Source organism: Suncus etruscus, chromosome 9 (assembly GCF_024139225.1).
Source record: "Suncus etruscus isolate mSunEtr1 chromosome 9, mSunEtr1.pri.cur, whole genome shotgun sequence".
NCBI lineage: Eukaryota > Metazoa > Chordata > Mammalia > Eulipotyphla > Soricidae > Suncus > Suncus etruscus.
The window spans coordinates 8,270,976-8,287,854 of record NC_064856.1 but is presented as its reverse complement, the minus strand read 5'-3'; the positions used below and the strand labels follow the sequence as shown (position 1 = coordinate 8,287,854).

Here is a 16,879-nt window from a genome sequence, read left to right as displayed (position 1 = left end):
GGAATATCACTGCTCCCTTTGTTGAAGTCTCATCACAGCTGAACTCATGCCAGATCTGCACACCCCAAACATCTTTTCCCCTCACCCCTTCCCTAATGGTGTCCGACCCACTGGCCTCTACAGTTTCATACAGTTTCAGTGGGCTTGGCCAGACAGCACTGGAGAATGGGTGCTTTGGTTTCAGTTGTGCCTGAGAGGCACCCAGCTGGTGGGGTAAATGTGGAACCAAGTTCAGGTCTGGTGAGTCAGTGGTGTCCTTTTTTGGTGGTGGTGGTGGGGCTACATAGGTGGTGCTCAGGGGTTACTCTTGGCTCTGCTCTCAGAAATTGCTCCTGGCAGACTTGAGACCAAATGGGATGCCGGGGATCGAACCCAGGTTAGTCACATGCAAGACAAACACCCTACCCACTGTGCTATCACTCCGGCTGGGCAGTGGTGCCCTCGGCTCTAGCTGGGCTGATAGGCCACAGTTGAACCTGGGCCCGGGTTCTTGGGAGGCCCCTCACTAGGCCCAGAGTGCTACCTGGCCCTTCCTGAAGTTTATTCCCTGGCGAAGAGGCACTGCCCCACCCCCAGGAATCCCTGTCTGCCAGGTTTGGTGTGTTGTGTTGTGGGGAACAACGCCCTCTGGCCGCCCTTCTCAGCAGCTGTTTCCCCTCTGGCTGCCTCCATGTGGGTGAGCAGCCTGACTCCCTGCTGGCACATGAGGCCCAGTTGGGGGCTTTTCCAAGAAGTGTGGTGGCGGCTCATCCTCCTCAAGATGTCACCTCAGTCTCCTGCCTGGTGTAGGAGGGTGTAGGGTGTCAGCGCTTCCTGGAGTTTCTGGATCGGACTCAATCTGCAGGAAACACCTAGGCTACGAGGCAGGGAACCCCAAAATCACAGGCTGCAGTGGTGGAATGGGGACCCAGAGCACTCCTTAAGAGCACCTTCCTGAGTTTGCTTGTCACCCCCTTCTCCTTGCCCTCCCCCCCACTAATAAATACCCCTTAGCACTAACAGCTTCAAGGAGAGCATACACACATTCCCCACCCACCTGGGAGCACAGGCGCTGGAGGTGGGTGTCAATGAAGTCACTGCTGCGGGCTTCAGATTGTTTCCAGGACCCTTCATCCCCACCTGATGTGGCTGAGGGTTCCTGGACTCACACCCTTTCTCAACCTCAGGGCTCCCTCTTCCCACCTTTGCATCTTTGAGGCCTTCCCTGCCTCTGTGTTGGTTTGCAGGGTGGTTTTGGTTTTTTTCCTTTCCAGGAATGTTGATCAAGACACGGGCTTATTACGGGGCCCGGAGAGATAGCACAGCGGCGTTTGCCTTGCAAGCAGCCGATCCAGAACCAAAGGTGGCTGGTTCGAATCCCGGTGTCCCATATGGTCCCCCGTGCCTGCCAGGAGCTGTTTCTGAGCAGACAGCCAGGAGTAACCCCTGAGCATCGCCGGGTGTGGCCCAAAAAACAAAAAACAAACAAGCAAACAAACAAAAAAGACATGGGCTTATAAAGTTTGGTTTGCAATCGCAGTTCTCTGATCAGAGAACTCTAGGAATTCTCTCTTCCAGCTTCCTCTTCCATTTCCGTTTGTCAAGAGTCATTTATGATGAGGGTGCCTCTCTACAGCCAGGTGCTCCAGCTACTACAGGGCTAGTGCCCCCACATGGACTCAGGCCCGCTCCCCTTAAGCCAGGGGTCTCAAACTCAATTTACCTGTGGGCCGCAGGAGGCAAAGTCAGGGTGATCCTTGAGTGCAAAGTCAGTAGTAAGCCTTGAACATTGGGGGGTGTGACCCAAACAACTAAAACAAAACCAAACAAAAGAAGATTCCTCTAGGGCAGGGTCACAAAATGTTGTACGGAGGGTCGTTTGTGGCCCGCGGGCCACAAGTTTGAGACCTCTGCCTTAAGCTCACTGTCAGGGACTTTGGTCATCTGCTAAATGACTGAACAAGACACGTGGGACTTTCATCCAATCCCCCTCTTCTGCTCAGAGTTCCTCATCCTGCATCTAGACACCTCCCCACATCCCTCCATCTCCAGTGCCCATCACTACCCAGCCAGAACCTGTTGCTGCTGGGTACCAGGAGGGGGCTTGGCCTTACCTGTGTGAGGCCCTAGGTTACATCCCCAGCACTGGGACAACAGAAGTGCTTTATTCTTTTTGTTTTGGTTTTTGGGCCACACCCGGTGACATTCAGGGATTACTCCTGGCTATATGCTCAGAAATCGCTCCTGGCTTAGGGACCATATGGGACGCCGGGGATCAAACCGAGTCAGTTCCAGGTCAGCCTTGTGCAAGGCAAATGCCCTACCACTCTGGCCCCTAGTGCTTTATTTTTAAATTTTGGCTTTGGAACCACGCCAGCTTAGTCCTTAAGAGTTAAATAGTTCTTTGATTAGAGACCACTCAGGCTTAAGGGTCTGTTGGGTTACTGATCCTACCTAATCAATCATTGTGCCCTACCCTAGGGTAGTACCTGATTCTTGTGTATAAAAGCAAGGGTCTGTGGAAGACTTGGGCTTTTGCTGGGGCTCATTCTGGGGCTTTTTGCTTCAGCTTTATCCACTGAATAAAGCTGAGACCTGAAGCCTGACTGCCTGTGAGTTTTCTACCCGACACTTTTACCTCAGAACCGCCCGCTGAACAGGGTGGCAGACATGTGGTCTGAGATGGAGGAGAAAGGCCCCCTCCATCCATCGCCATCCAACCCCATCCAAGGGCTAACTTGCAACAAGGGTCCATATATGATGCTGGAGATCAGATCTGGGTCAGCCTCATGAGAAGCAAGTGCCCTACCTGCTGTACTCAGCCTGCTTTTCAGTCTCCAGTTAGTGGCTCTGCAACTTCCTGACACTGGGGATCCACACCACACCTCACTTTCCCCAGCCCCCAACCTGAGTGGAGGTGACACAGCATCACAGCCTTCACAAGCTGAGTGAGGTGGGATCGAAGACAAAGAAGCAGAGCATAGTTGCATAGAAACGGCTTTATTTATTTACTATAGTGCATCCAGAGTTCCTTATACAATCAAGGAAATGCTCTCTCTTTCAGGCATCCAACTCTTTTATCAAAAGAAAATCCATTCTATTTATTCCCACCCTAGGCAAGTAGCCCTGAGCAGGACTGATTTCTGGACTCAAAGCTAAAGACTAATGGGGAGAGGGGCTTGCACAAGAGACAACAGGGGTTAAGTTGCTGGTCTTGCATACAGCAACCCCAGTCCCACCCCTGGCACCACAGAGGCTCCCCAGCACCGCTGGGAGAGACCCCCAAACTCAAAGCCAGGTGTGACAGTTCCCAAGCACCACTGTGGCCCCAAAACAAGACAAAAAGTCATTAACAGGCTAATGGGGAGAGGAGCAGACGCCTCCCACTAAGTCCCCCAAATTCCCATACGCCCTGCAGCTGGTGGGATAGCTGGGAGGGGTGCAATGCCAGCAAACACCCCAAAGGACACCCACACCTAACCACTGTGTCACAGTACTAGCCTGGGAATGGACTAGGTGAAGGGGCAGTCGCCAGGGCCGCTCCTCAGCTCAGTGCTCGGCATCCATGGCGTCCAAGTATTTCGCATCGATGATCTGGGGCAGCAGATTGTAGCTGGTGGGGAGATGAGCAAGCGCTGGGTGAGAGAAGGCCCAAGGCACCCACCTGCCTCTATCTACCCGCTGTCCCGCCCCCGGGGAGCCGTGGCTACCGGATGGGGATCATAGCGATCATGATGATGGGGAAGATCATCTTCATGTAGGGGAGGGTGCTCATGCCGAAGGCGCAGAGCAGCAGCAGTTGCAGAACCTGTAGTCCCGTGAAGTAGTGGATCTGGCGCTGAGGCACGCGTCGGATGTAGTGGTTGGGTGGATATGCAGTCTGTGGACAGGGAGCAAAGGGGCCTTTCCCTTATTACCAGGCCCCACCCGCCTCCTGTGGCCACTCTCTGGCTCCCTCTCCCTCAATGACACCCCACCTGCTCCTTGAGCAGCAGGACCAGACGCTCCACCAGCTGGTTGCCGTCGATGGAGGTGAGCGCGATGTAGAGGAAGAGGCCGTAGAGCACGGGCTTGGGGATCCACTGCAGCGGGAAGGGCAGCAGCAGCAGGGAGAAGCCCACCAGCATGCTGGCGCCCAGCGTGGTCAGCCGCGTCTCCTTCACGCTCATGATCCTGCACGGGCCCAGAGGCAGGCTTCACCTGGGGGCCAGCAGCAGCCGCCAGTGGGGCCCGAGGACTGCCCCAACCTTCCCCACCAGCGCTCTGGGCACTCACGTCTCGTAGATGTGTCCATTCTCCACCCGCTCCTCCACCAGTGCCAGTGCACGTACATGCAGCGGGGAGTGGGGGTAGGCAGCGTGGATCCAGGGCAGCCCGAAGAGAGATAGCCCCATGTTGATGACGGCGACAAGAAAGAGGTCCCAGTGGTAGGCAGTGCCCTTCACCAGCCTGCGCAGAACAGAAAGTGGGTCCCCGGCAGCAGTCCTGGGGTCCAAGTGCCCACCACCCACCCACCCGCCCTCCTTCCCCTCTGCAAACCTGTTCTCCGGAGCATTGGCCAAAGCGGCCACCAAGTTCTGCTCGATGAAAAAGAGCAAGGAGAGCAGGAAGCCGAGGCCCATGGCGCTGACGATGGCCCCAAAGGACAGGGACTGCACGTTGGCCATCTCAAACCAGCTATCACTGGGGTTGTACCGGAACTTGCTCACTAAAAGCAGGTAACAGGCTGTGTTCCAACCAGGGCTTCAGCCCAGCCCAGCCCAGCCCAGCCCATTCCAATTCATCCTATTTTGGGGGTGGTGGTGGGATGGGGCCACATCCTATGGTGCTCACGGGCTAATTCTGGCTCTGCATGGGTAAGAGAGAACCCTGGCAGGGCTCAAGGGAACTACATAAAGTCCTGAGGACGGGGCCGAAGTGACAGCACAGTAAGTAGGGCATATGCCTTGCACATGGTGGACCCAAGACAGGCCTAGGCCTGGGTTGGATCCCCGGCATCCCATATGGTCCCCTGAGCCTGCCAGGAATGATTTCTGAGAGCCAAGCCAGAAGTCACCAGTGAGTGCCACCAGGTGTTGCCCCAAAACCAAATAAATAAATAAAGGGAGAGTTGCACGAGGCCAGCATTTGACCCCTGTCCACTGCCTCTGGCCTTCCACTCACTCTTGATTTCTGGGAAGCCACAGGAACTGATGACGGAGAAGGTGAGCACGGAGATAGGCAGGGCGCAGTCAGACAGGATCTCGCGCATGGTGGGGTGCAGATAGGGGCTGGGGAGGCAAACCGGCATGTGAACGTGGCTGGGAATTCACACCCCCTTCCCTGCTCTAGCAGCCCCCTCACCTCTTCTTGAATTGATAGAGGGTGTAGCCCAGCCACAGCGTGCCCAGCATGGTGAGAAGGCTGAACATGGCTGTCTCCCGGCCCGGGTGCTCCGTGTTGCTGCTCTCTGGGATCATGCCGGTGGGACTGGCCAGGAGGCTGGTGTTGAGGGCTGCATGCAGGCTGGAGTTGAAGCCCAGCAGGCTGTGTAGGGAAGCGCCGCCATTGTGATGGTCTGCAGTGTTGTGGTTGTAGTAGTACTTCTGGAAGACTGAAGAGAGGCCATGGAGCTCAGTGATCTGAACTCAGGACATAGGCCGTTTCCCCCCGAAGGGATGAAAAGGCTCCAGGGCCAGAGAGCAGAGGAGTTGTCATAAACCCCTTAACCTCTCTGTCCATCTACTGTCCCCCTAAGCAGCTCACTCCCTCTTCTGGCTTTCTGAATTTTTTTTGCTCTTTCAGACTACACTTGTCAGTGCTCAGGGATTACTCCTGGCAGGGCTTAGAAGAATGTCTACGGTGACAGGGATCAAATGGGTCAACCACACGCAAGGCCCTTTGCATCGCACTCTCTCTGGCTCTCGTTTGTTTTTGGACCATAGCAATGGTGTTCAGCTTAGGATTGCTCCTGGCTGTGCTTGGAGGTGGCGGTGGGACCATATAGTGCAGGGATCAACCCCATGCTTGGCCTAGTGAGCATCTCCCTGCCCCTTTTCATCTGACAGCATATCTTTCTAGTCTAGGGGCCTACCAGGACAGTCTGTCCCCCAGAGTAAATGAGGCTGCTATTCTGTCTCATAGGTTACCTTCGGTAGCCTGCATCTTGGGAGCAACATATGTTCACCTGATTCTTGACCTCTGAAGATACAGCTCCCAGCACTCCATAAGCTCAGCTTCCCCACCACAGGCACTGGCACTTAAAAATTTTGGTTTTGGGGGCCAGAGAGATAGCATGGAGGTAAAGTGTTTGCCTTTCATGCCGAAGGTTGGTGGTTCAAATCCCGGCATCCCATATGGTCCCCTGTGCCTGCCAGGGGTGATTTCTGAGCATAGAGCCAGGAGAAACCCTTGAGCGCTGCCGGGTGTGACCCCCCCAAAAAAAACAAAAAATAATTTTTTTTGTTTTGTTTTTGGGCCACACCTCGTGGTGCGGGCAGCTTACTCCTGGAGGTCTTGGGAGACCATATGGGGTGCCTGGGATTGAGGCTAGGTTTGTTGCATGCAAGGTTAACACCTACCCACTGTACAATTATTTCAGCCCTTGCACTCACTTTTAACCGTGCCCTTGACAGCATCCAGCACGAAGGTGATGGAAATAAACAGCGCGATGATTTCCTCTGTAGACCTGGGAGCAAGTAGTGAATGCACTTCATGAGATGGGGGTGAGCGCCAAGAGGGGTAGATTTCCTAAAGCCTTTGCCCTCCTGACCCCAATCCTAGACTCTGCTTCTTGCCACAACAAAGACCAGAGGGACACCCTGTTAGCTGCTCCAAGTGAGAGCTTCAGGCTGTTTCAGCTCCCAAAGCAGGCCCAGCATCATCACCTTGTTTGGTTTTTTGCTTTGTTGGGCCACACTCAGCAGTATTCGGGGTTTATTCCTGACTCTGCACTCAGGAATTACTCCTGATGGTGCTTGAGGGACCATATGGGATACTGGGGATTGAACCCAGGATGCGTGCAAAGCGAGCTCCTACCCACAGTGCGATGGTTGCATGCAAGGCAAGTGCCTACCCACTGTGCTAGGGCTCCAATCCCTGGTCATCACCTCTTGAAAAGACTCATGAGCAGGCTGAGGTTGAAGAGCGCGTAGAGCGCAAGGAAGATGCTGTTCCACAGGCCTGTCCATGCGTAGAAGGCATTGAAATCCAGACTGTAGTCGTCACAAATACTACGGATTACTGTAGGCAGCGGAGGCGGGGAAGAAGGTCAGTGATCAGGGCCTGCTAGGGGTAATCAGGGGTGTCCTACCCCCCCATCACTGCACCTTGGATGTAGAGGGCCAGGGGTCCAGTGGTCAGCAGCACCACCAGCGGCTGCCCGGAGAACAGCGCATACAAGAGGCCCCCTATGCTCTGCCCAGCCATGGTCTTCTGTACATCTGCAGAGAGATGGGTCAGGCAGGGACCACAGCCTCCCCTGACCCCCGCCCTACCCCTAGTCCCAGCCCCTCACCAATGTTCCCATTCGTGTTCTCATCGTTGAGGGAGCCAAAAGCAATGGTGGGCAGGAGACAGGCGAAGTAGAGGAACAGGGTGGTTGTGATATACTTGCCCACCGCCTTGTTTTTTCCGATGATGCCTAGAAAGTGAGACAAGGGGGAATGTTGTGATCTGAGGGCTCTGGGACAGTGTTCTACAGCCAGGGTTCTGTAATCTAAGTCATAGGCTGAGCTCCTGGTGGGTAGCAGGTCCACGTACCATCTGTGAAATCCAGTGGGTACAGGGGGAGTCTGCGGGCGATGTCGTCCCGGATGCCCTTGCCCAGTGAGAGAAAATCCTTACACTTTGGAGGCTGGGGAGTGAGGAAGAGGAGGGAGATGAGTTCAGCTGGCAAGTGAGTCCTACCCCTGCTGCTCCTCTAGACCCCTACCCCAGTCCCCCAGCCCCATCTGCACCTGCAGGGGTCTCGTGGGGAGGATGGAGTTCTTGTAGGCAGAAGCTGTCTTGTACGGGCCCATCCTGCTCAGCAGGTGTCTCTGATGTACCAGGGCCTCCTTGAATTCCTCCTCTGTTCGGGTTCTCAGCAGCTTCTGGCGGAAGGTGATGTCTAGGAACATGGTGGCGAATGTGCGCCCCACCTCCAGGGCAGTCTTGGTGCTTTTCTAAGGGGAGGGGGACAGAATCAGGTCTGTATCCCCGGGGGAGCAGCGGGTCACCTGGCACAGGGCAGGTGCTTTCCTCCAAGAGCTGACAGTGGGGCAGGTTAGTGTTAGCGGATTCCCCAACTCAATTTCTACCAGATCAGTGGGCCAGAGTGGTTATTGCCAACTCAGGACTGAGGGGCTAGAGACATGGCCCAATGGGCTGAGCTTAAACTCTGCATGCTCGAGGTCAAGCTTTGATTTCTGGGCATGCAGTTCTCCACATCTCAGCACCAGCAGGCGTAATCCCCAAGCAACAGGCAGGTAGTTTCTGAGTGTTGCTGGGTGTGGCCCCCAAACAAAACCAAGCAATAACAGGGAGACAGAGAAAAGAGGAGTTGCAATGCTGGTACAGTAAGAGGGTACTTGTTCTGTATGTGGCTGACCTGGGTGTACCCCTGAAACCCATATGGTTCCCCCCCCAAGTCCTATCAGGAGTAATCCCTGAGAACAGAACCAAGGACATGCTCATAATATCATCTGAGTATGATCCCAATCAAAACAAAACAAAGAGGGGAAAAGATGAAAGGCTGCTGCAGCAGTGGGCAGGCAGGTAGGCAGTAGGCAATATTCGAGATCAAACCAAAGGTCAGGTCTCATAAAATCAAGTCCTGGGGCCTCCTGCCAACCCTGATTTAATCCCCAGATTAATGGTCTCCTCAGTCCCATCTAAGGGGTCACTTCAAAGCAAAGAACTAGGAATAAACCCTGAGCACAGTAGGATTTGACCCAAACATACCAAACACATGCCCCAAAAAGAAAGAAAAAAGGAAAGTTTTCATCATAAGAAAAAATTCAGGGCCCGGAGAGATAGCACAGCAGTGTTGGCCTTGCAAGCAGCCGATCCAGAACCAAAGGTGGTTGGTTCGAATCCCAGTGTCCCATATGGTCCCCCGTGCCTGCCAGGAGCTATTTCTGAGCAGACAGCCAGGAAGAACCCCTGAGCACCGCCGGGTGTGATCCAAAAACAAAACAAACAAACAAACAAACAAACAAAAAACAAATAATGGTTGGGGCAGGAGTGATTGCACTCCATTTGCCTTGCATGTGGCTGATCAGGGTTTGATCTCTGGCACCCCAGATTCGGGGGAATCTGCCAGCAATGATTTCTGAGTGCACAGCCTGAGTGCTGCTGGGTGTGGCCCCAAACCAAACCAAACAAACCAAAATAAAGTAAAAACAAAAATTTAAATGGAGTAATAGTAGAGCAGTGGGGCGTTTGCCTTGCATACAGCTGATCTGAGTTTGATCCCCTGCATCCCATAGGGTCCCCTGAGCACCATCAGGAGCAATTCCTGAGTACGGAGCTAAGAGTAACCCTGAGCATCACTGCATGAATGTGACCCAAAAACCAAAAGCAAAAAAATTGAGTTATTATTGAAACAATTATGTGTGAATTATATCTTTTTTTTTGGGGGGGGGGTCACACCCGGCAGTGCTCAGGGGTTTTTCCTGGCTCCAGGCTCAGAAATTGCTCCTGGCAGGCACGGGGGACCATATGGGACGCCGGGATTCGAACGGATGACCTTCTGCATGAAAGGTAAATGCCTTACCTCCATGCTATCTCTCCAGCCCCGTGAATTATATCTTGATAATTATAATATTAACATAAGATAAAATAGACAGAAAGAAAAGGTGGCCTGGAGACAGTGCACAAAGCTGAGCACTGCTCTACACGTAGGCGCCCCAAGTCCCACGCCTGCACCTCTGGCACCTGGGCACAAATAGGACTGATCCTTGAGCACAGAGTCAGGAGCAGACCCTGTAGGGCCTGAGTGATAGGACAGCTGGTAGGGTGGTGGGTGGGGCATTTTCCTTGCATATGGCTGAGCTGGGCTCAATCCTTGGCACCCCATCTAGTTCCCTGAGTCTTCCCAGGAGTGATCCCTGAGTTCAGAGCTAGGAAAGTCCTGAATATTGCGGGATGTGTCCCATGTCCCCTAAAAAAGGAAGCAAAAAGGAAAAAGAGGAGGAAGGAAGGAAAGGAAAGGAAGGAAAAGAAGGAAGGAAGGAAGGAAGGAAGGAAGGAAGGAAGGAAGGAAGGAAGGAAGGAAGGAAGGAAGGAAGGAAGGAAGGAAGGAAGGAAGAAGAGAAGGAAGGAAGGAGAGAAGGAAGGAAGGAGAGAAGGAAGGAAGGAAGGAAGGAAAGAAGGAAGGAAGGAAGGAAGGAAAGAAGGAAGGAAGGAAAGAAGGAAGGAAGGAGGAAGGAAGGAAGGAGGAAGGAAAGAAGGAAGGAAGGAAAGAAGGAAGGAAGGAAAGAAGGAAGGAAGGAAGGAAGGAAGGAAGGAAGGAAGGAAGGAAGGAAGGAAGGAAGGAAGGAAGGAAGGAAGGAAGGAAGGAAAAGAGAGAGAAGAGGTGCCAGAGACAGTACAGCAGGTAGAGTGCTTGCCTTACAGCCTTGCATACAGCTGACCTGGGTTAGATCTCAAAATCCCATACTGTCCCCCAAGTGCTGATAGTAGTAATTCCTGAGTATAAAGCCAGTAATAATTCTGGGCATTTCTGGATGTGCCCCCACCAGGAAAAGAGAGAGAGAGTAAGAGAAAGGGGGGCAGTGGGAAGATGGTACAGCACGTAGGGTATTTGCCTTGCATTTGGCTAACCTGGGCTCAGTCCCCGGCACACCATATTTCCGAGCACTGCCAGGAGTGATCCCTGAGTACAGAGCCAGGAGTAATCCCTGAATATTGATGGGTATGACCCAAAAAATAAAAAACAAAAACAAACAGAAAAAAAAAAAGGAAGAAAAAAGGCGTAAACCTTTAGGACCTTCTGATGAAAGGCTTCCAGACCTAGCAGATGTCTCGGGTGGACAGGGAGCAGTTGGGAGGGCGAGGGGAGAGGAGCAACACTGAGGGGGGATCAGGTGAAATGGGCAAGGGGAACGACCGGAGGCCAGCCTCGCAGAGATGCTCTGAGAGCAGGGCGACCCTTCTCACCATCTTGTGTGGGGTGAGCACCAGGATGACGAAGCGCACCTCACAGGAGTTCTCCCCCCAGTTCTGCGGGCGTACCAGTCGGCTGATGCACACGTGTCGCTTCAGCAGGGCTTTGGAGGTGCAGCTGTGGGGCGGGGGGGAACAGAGCATAGGCACCTGAGCACCCAGCCTGAGTCTTGGTGACTACAGGACCACAGGAGGGGGTGCTCATCCCCTCAGCAGGAACACAGAGGCCAATCAGTGTGGGAAGAGGGACAGGCAGGCAACTCACATAATGCAGAGCCACGACTGCTGGTACTGCACCCCGGTGGCTGTGGCCGTGACGCCCTGGATGATATCCAACAGCAGGTGGACTGAGGACAGAGTGGGGACATGTCAGAGGCCAAACACCCACCATCCCCATCTCCCAGGTTCCGTGGCCCAGATCTTTTTTCTTTTCTTTTTTTTGGTTTTTTTGGGCCACACCCGTTTGATGCTCAGGGGTTACTCCTTGCTAAATGCTCAGAAATTGCCCCTGGCTTGGGGAGACCATATGGGATGCCAGGGGATCGAACTGTGGTCCTTCCTTGGCTAGCGCTTGCAAGGCAGACACCTTACCTCTAGCGCCACCACCCGACCCCATGGCCCAGATCTTACCCTTCCCTCCCATCGGGGCTTCGACATCGGTGAAAAGCGTGGCCATAAGCTGGTCCAGGCTGCAGGGCGGCTCGGGGTTGCAGGGGTCATGGGTCAGGCGATACAGCATGGCCCGCAGCACGTCATCCAGCGAGGTGGCCGTCTCCTGCAGGACGATGCTGGCCCGTGCCAGGAAGCCATCGAGATCCCGGTGTGCGCGAATTTCCTCCCCGAAGTTCTTTACCTTCATGTACTAAGCAGAGACCGGCCTGCTGATGACCTCCTCTCGCAACCTACCTGGGGGCTGCAGGCTTCTCCCACCCTCCTTCCTGAGACACCCCCCAGCCCAGGCAGAATGACCTTGCACCCCCCTCACCAGACCAACACCCTGCCCGGCCCTGCCACTGCCATGAACATCCTGTGGCCGAACCACTGACCTTACGGGAGGTGTAGAGGAGCCCACAGTCTCCAGAAGTTTCGTTCTCACCTAAAGAAATATGGGGTGTGCTCAGGGGGCCAACCCAGGGCATTGAGGTTCACCACATGCCATGGCCCTTTGGCCTGCCTCCCGCCCAACCCCTCTAAACCCCATAGTCCAGCCCACTCTCCCATCCTACCTACAGGGTCCTGCCCACCCCCTCTCTACCCACACGGCCCTGACCATTCTCCCTCCACCCACAGGGCCCCACTCCCGTGCCCACCAGCCTGGGTAGGCTGCACTTCCAGGTTCACGTTCACAAAGAAGCGGACTTTCTCGGCCTCGGCAGACAAGATGGATGAGTCAACCGTGTCGAAGACCTCATCGCTCACGCTCCCTTCCCGGGTCTCTGAAGCATCATCTGTATCACACTTGAGGTAACCTGGACACCCACCACCACCGAGAGAAGTCCCCCAGGACTCGGTGGGTCGTCAGAGCTACCCACAGAGGCAAGAAGGGACCAACAACCATTCCCCAACTCCCCCCACCTCATATTCTTTAGTTATAGGGACTAAGAGCCAACCCCCCCACCCCCCAAATAGACCAGGTTAGAGAGGGGGGCTGATGAGTTGGGACTGTCTGACTTTGCCTCCCAGAACCCTGGCTACGAGACCTAGACCTTTGGTTCAATAATTTAGATCTCAGAGAAGCCAGAGTCTTGCTTGCAGTAGGGACCTCCAAAAGGTGACCTTGAGCTACCAAAACGGAACTTACAGGCTTCTCTTTTGTGTTAAAGCAACTGTCCAAACAGGGCAACAGGTGAATCAGGGTATGGCTTGGCAGCGCTGGGAGCCACCGGGGCTTGCCCACAGCATTCTTGAGGCAGGACATGCAATGCCAGAGCCAAACAAAGGCCTTGCTCGTGCCCTGCCTATGTGCCCCTTGCTCCAGGTCTGCCCCAAATTTCTGGCACTCCTCCCCTATAAAGTTAGGAATTGAGCCAATGGTCCCACCTTCCTGAGCCCTCTGGGGTCCTCAAAGCCTTGGGAACAAAGCCCAAGCCAATACTGGGAGTCCTTCCTGACCCCTGTTGATCTGTGGGGGGCCCAATCTCCATCTCAGTTTCTTGCTCCTTAAGCCCACTAGCCACATGTTCCAGGAAACCTGCCTATTTCCTGCCTCCATCTGGGGGTCCAGCTTTTTGACTGTCCTGTGGGGTTTCCTCAGGCTCTTGTGGGTCCTCTTAGGAAAGGGGGTCCAGACCCCTCTATATCCAACAAATACCTATGCAGGGACCCTCACATTCCCCCGCACCTGCCAGGCAGTGAGTCAGCCTGACTCACTTCCCCTCAGGCCACCAGTTTCCTCTGCACCTCCCAGGGCTGCCCCCCACTGTCCTGTCCTCAATCCTGGCCCCCTGGGGCTTGGAGACTATGGGCCTTCCCTCAAGGTCGCCCAGCCCAGAACCCAGAGAGAAGTGCTGGAAACTCAGGTGCTGTCAAGCAGGCCCCCTTCAGTCCATGCTGGGGAATCCAACCTGGGACCTCCAAGGTATCTACTCCCCTTGCCCTGCAAGCCATCCACCCTCCTAATTTTATACTCTGAGAGCCAGTCTGCTCAGCCTCCCTCAGTCACTCCTAGCAGCACCCAGGCTTCCTAAGCGGACCTTCCTGGCTGTCACTTCGGGTCCCCACAGGGCTCCTGGGATGCCAGGCCTGAGTGTGGCTCATCCAAACATGCCACATACCTAACCAGCTTGCCTGCCTGCAGCCCTGGGGAGGGGCACGTGCCGCCCTCTGGAAGCACTTTCCCAGGAAACACCCCTAAACTGGCCAGGCCTGCCTTGTACCTAGGCAGCCAGCCGGGCCAGCCCAGACAGTAGGAAAGGGAAGGACAGGGAAGCTCGCGTGAGAGGTGAGAGGTTCCGGGGATCACGGGGAAGCCCTTCCCTCGCGGTGCTGGCAGGAGGCAGAGAGCTGTGAGATTCATCCACAACACTCAGCCAGTGGCTGCTCAGAGTCAAGGCCCTGGAAAAGTGAACCACGGCTCCCAGCATGGTCCCACAGACTGGCAAGGGCGGCATAGAGTCCTGCTAGCACCAGGGGGCAGGCCCAGAGGCATCCTACACCACCCCAAAGGGGCTCACAGAAGGTGGTTAGGGATCCAGGACCCAGGTAAAGGGCTGGGTTCCCGAGAGACTTTTAGATTTGGGGCTACAACTGATGGTACTCAGGGGCTACTCCTGGCTCAGTGCTTGGGGGAACCAAGTGGTATGAGCCAGTGACCTAGGAGCCCCCCTCCCCGTGCCCATCCAAGCCTTCATGGCACTTACCGGCCCCCTCCGAGAATCCATTCTGGGGCATGACGGGAGTGTTTTCTGCAAAGAAGCAAAAGGTTGTCACCAGCCCCGCAGGCAGTGTGGGCGCTTAACTGCTCTGCAGTCCCACGGATTCCGGCTTGGCTCACCCTTGCCCACGTCCCCACCCAGCCAAGCGGGGAGGGAAAGGGAGGGAGGGGGCTCCCCAGGGCAGGGTCTGCCTCAGCCCAAATCCAACTCCTAAGGCAGGGCAGGGTGGAGCAGGGAAGAGAGACAGGGGAAAACTCCGAGACCATTAGCAGAACCTGCCCGGAGAACAGGAAAATCGCTGCTGACAGAATGGCTCAGGGCATGGCTGGAAGGTGGGTCTGAGCTGAGGAGGGCTGAGTCCAGGCTCATGTCTCTACCTCTCCACATCTCTTGGTGTCTGTCTCTCTCCATCTCTTCGAGTCTGTCTGTCTCCATGTCTTGGTGTCTGTCTGTCTCCATGTCTTGGTGTCTGTCTGTCTCCATGTCTTGGTGTCTGTCTGTCTCCATGTCTTGGTGTCTGTCTGTCTCCATGTCTTGGTGTCTGTCTGCCTCCATCTCTTGGTGTCTGTCTCTCCCCATCTCTTGGTGGCTGTCTCTCCCCATTTCTTGGTGTCTGTCTCTCCCCATCTCTTGGTGTCTGTCTCTCCCCATCTCTTGGTGTCTGTCTCTCCCCATGTCTTCGTCTCTCTCTCCCCCCATCTCTTCGGAGCCCGGGTCCTGCAGGTCCCGGGTCCTCTCCCCGGCGGTCCCCCCTGTCATCCTGCAGCCGGCCTGCCAAGCCTGGGGCCAGCCGAGGCGACGGGGCCCCTGGCACTCCGGCCAGTCCTGCCGCCTCGGGGAGAAGTGGGGAGCGTTGGGGGCGCCGTCCCGCGCGCGGGGCCGAAGGGTGGGGGGCCTGGGGTCCGGGCTCGGGGCCTCCTCCCGCCAGGGCGCCACGTGCGGGCCTCGGAGCCGAGCCCTGCGGGGCGCGCGGGGCAGCGCAGGGGAGGCGGGATCCGGGGACACGCGGGGAAGGCAAGGAAGGGGCGGCCCGACCCGACCCGACCCGGCCCGGCCCGGCACCCAGAACTGGGAGCCAGCTCGGAGCTCCGCGCCCGGGAGTCCCGGGTGTGTGTGATTGTCATATGGGATGGTGCGTGTCTGTGCGCGTATGGTTCTGTGCGTGATTGCGCGCGTGTGATCTTGGTGCGTGATTGGGGTTGTGCAGTTGTGCATGTGTGATCGTGCGTGTCCACGCGCCCCTTGCAGCCCCCGATCCGATCCTCCCCTCCCGATCCCCCCGGCAGCCCCGCTCCGCCCCGCTCCACTGCGCCCCGCGCGCCCCGCTCACCCGCTCGCGCCCCGGGGCCCGCGGCGACCGACTGCCTGCTCCGGGGGCCGCGCGGCTGGGTGCGGGCTGAAGGCTTTAAGGCGGCCCCGCCACGCCCCGGCTGCCCGCCACGCCCCGCATTCACCCGGCTGCTGGGGCGGCAAAGCCCTCCTCTCCTTCCCCTCCTCCGGGAAGCCCGCCCCGACCAACTCGACGGGCCGGGCCGGGCGACAGGCGCCCCAAGCCTGCCTGAGTCGGGGACCCAGGCTCTCCCGGACACCCCCTCTTTGCAGCTGCGAACAACGCACCCCCTGGCCCTGCACCCCGATAGTCCAGATACTAGCACCCGAGCCCCCCTACTCCTTCACCTGCTGGGCCACGGGGTCCCGGGCCAGGTGCCCAGGCGAGGGGCAGTGGGGGTAAGTGGAGAGAGGGTATTGGGGGAACTGGGCAGAGGGGTCTGACTCCCCACCCTGCCTGAGACGGGTTCAGGAGCGAATCTAGGGGGGGGTGGTCCTCGCTTTTGGCACAAGAACTTGTGCACTTGAATTTCACTGCTTCACGAGAGGGGAGGGAGACATCCAGGGGTCCCCAGAACAGGCGGACAAGTGGGGAATTAAAAAAGAGAGAGTCTGGAAAAGAATTCTTTGCAAATTCGCTTATTTGGACTTGGGGCCACACTGGGAGGTGCTCAGGGCTTACTCCTAGGTCTGCACTCGGATCACTCCTGGAAGTGCTCCGAGAACCTTAAGGGGTGCCAGGGACTGAGCCTGGGTTCACTTGATGCAAGGTAAGAGTGCTGCCTTCTCTACTAACTTTCTGTCCCCTCTCTCTCAGGAAAAAATGATTTCTGCTAGCCCCAAGCTCCAGACTGAGGGCGAAAGGCAGTTGAAGCAAGTCAAGGCAGGGGGAAGGAACAGGAATTCATAAAGGGGTTCGTTCCTTCACCAGCCTCTGAGACAGCACCTGGGCTGGACCACATGTCAGGGCATCTTGGAAAAACGCTGGAAATAAACCTTTCTCAAAGCAAGTGGGGCACACACTCCATTCTCTTTGCCACCTACACCCCTCAATTCTGAGTAAACACCTC

At 56.0% G+C, this 16,879-nt stretch overlaps 1 protein-coding gene across 1 annotated transcript; it reads right to left on the bottom strand.

Moving 5' to 3' along the window:
* Nucleotides 1-3,528: 3,528 nt before the first annotated feature.
* On the bottom strand, nt 3,529-14,496 carry SLC4A11 (solute carrier family 4 member 11). Its single transcript, XM_049779490.1, has 19 exons — nt 14,466-14,496; nt 12,417-12,575; nt 12,153-12,202; nt 11,737-11,968; nt 11,372-11,453; nt 11,101-11,224; nt 7,917-8,123; nt 7,720-7,813; nt 7,475-7,600; nt 7,287-7,400; nt 7,068-7,200; nt 6,573-6,646; nt 5,323-5,572; nt 5,143-5,249; nt 4,519-4,687; nt 4,255-4,428; nt 3,957-4,152; nt 3,690-3,859; nt 3,529-3,592 (listed from the first exon to the last, which is right to left on the bottom strand). Exons 1-19 carry the CDS (start codon nt 14,494-14,496, stop codon nt 3,529-3,531), a joined length of 2,556 nt encoding a protein of 851 aa, XP_049635447.1.
* Nucleotides 14,497-16,879: the final 2,383 nt, after the last annotated feature.

Coding starts and splice junctions, on each gene's coding strand:
- SLC4A11 (XM_049779490.1), bottom strand. CDS start 14,496: ATGCCCCAGAATGGATTCTCGGAGGGGGCCG. Junction 11,225..11,371: donor CAGTCGTGGCTCTGCATTAT/GTGAGTTGCCTG, acceptor CCCGCCCCACAG/CTGCACCTCCAAAGCCCTGC. Junction 3,860..3,956: donor TCCTGCTGCTCAAGGAGCAG/GTGGGGTGTCAT, acceptor CCCTGTCCACAG/ACTGCATATCCACCCAACCA.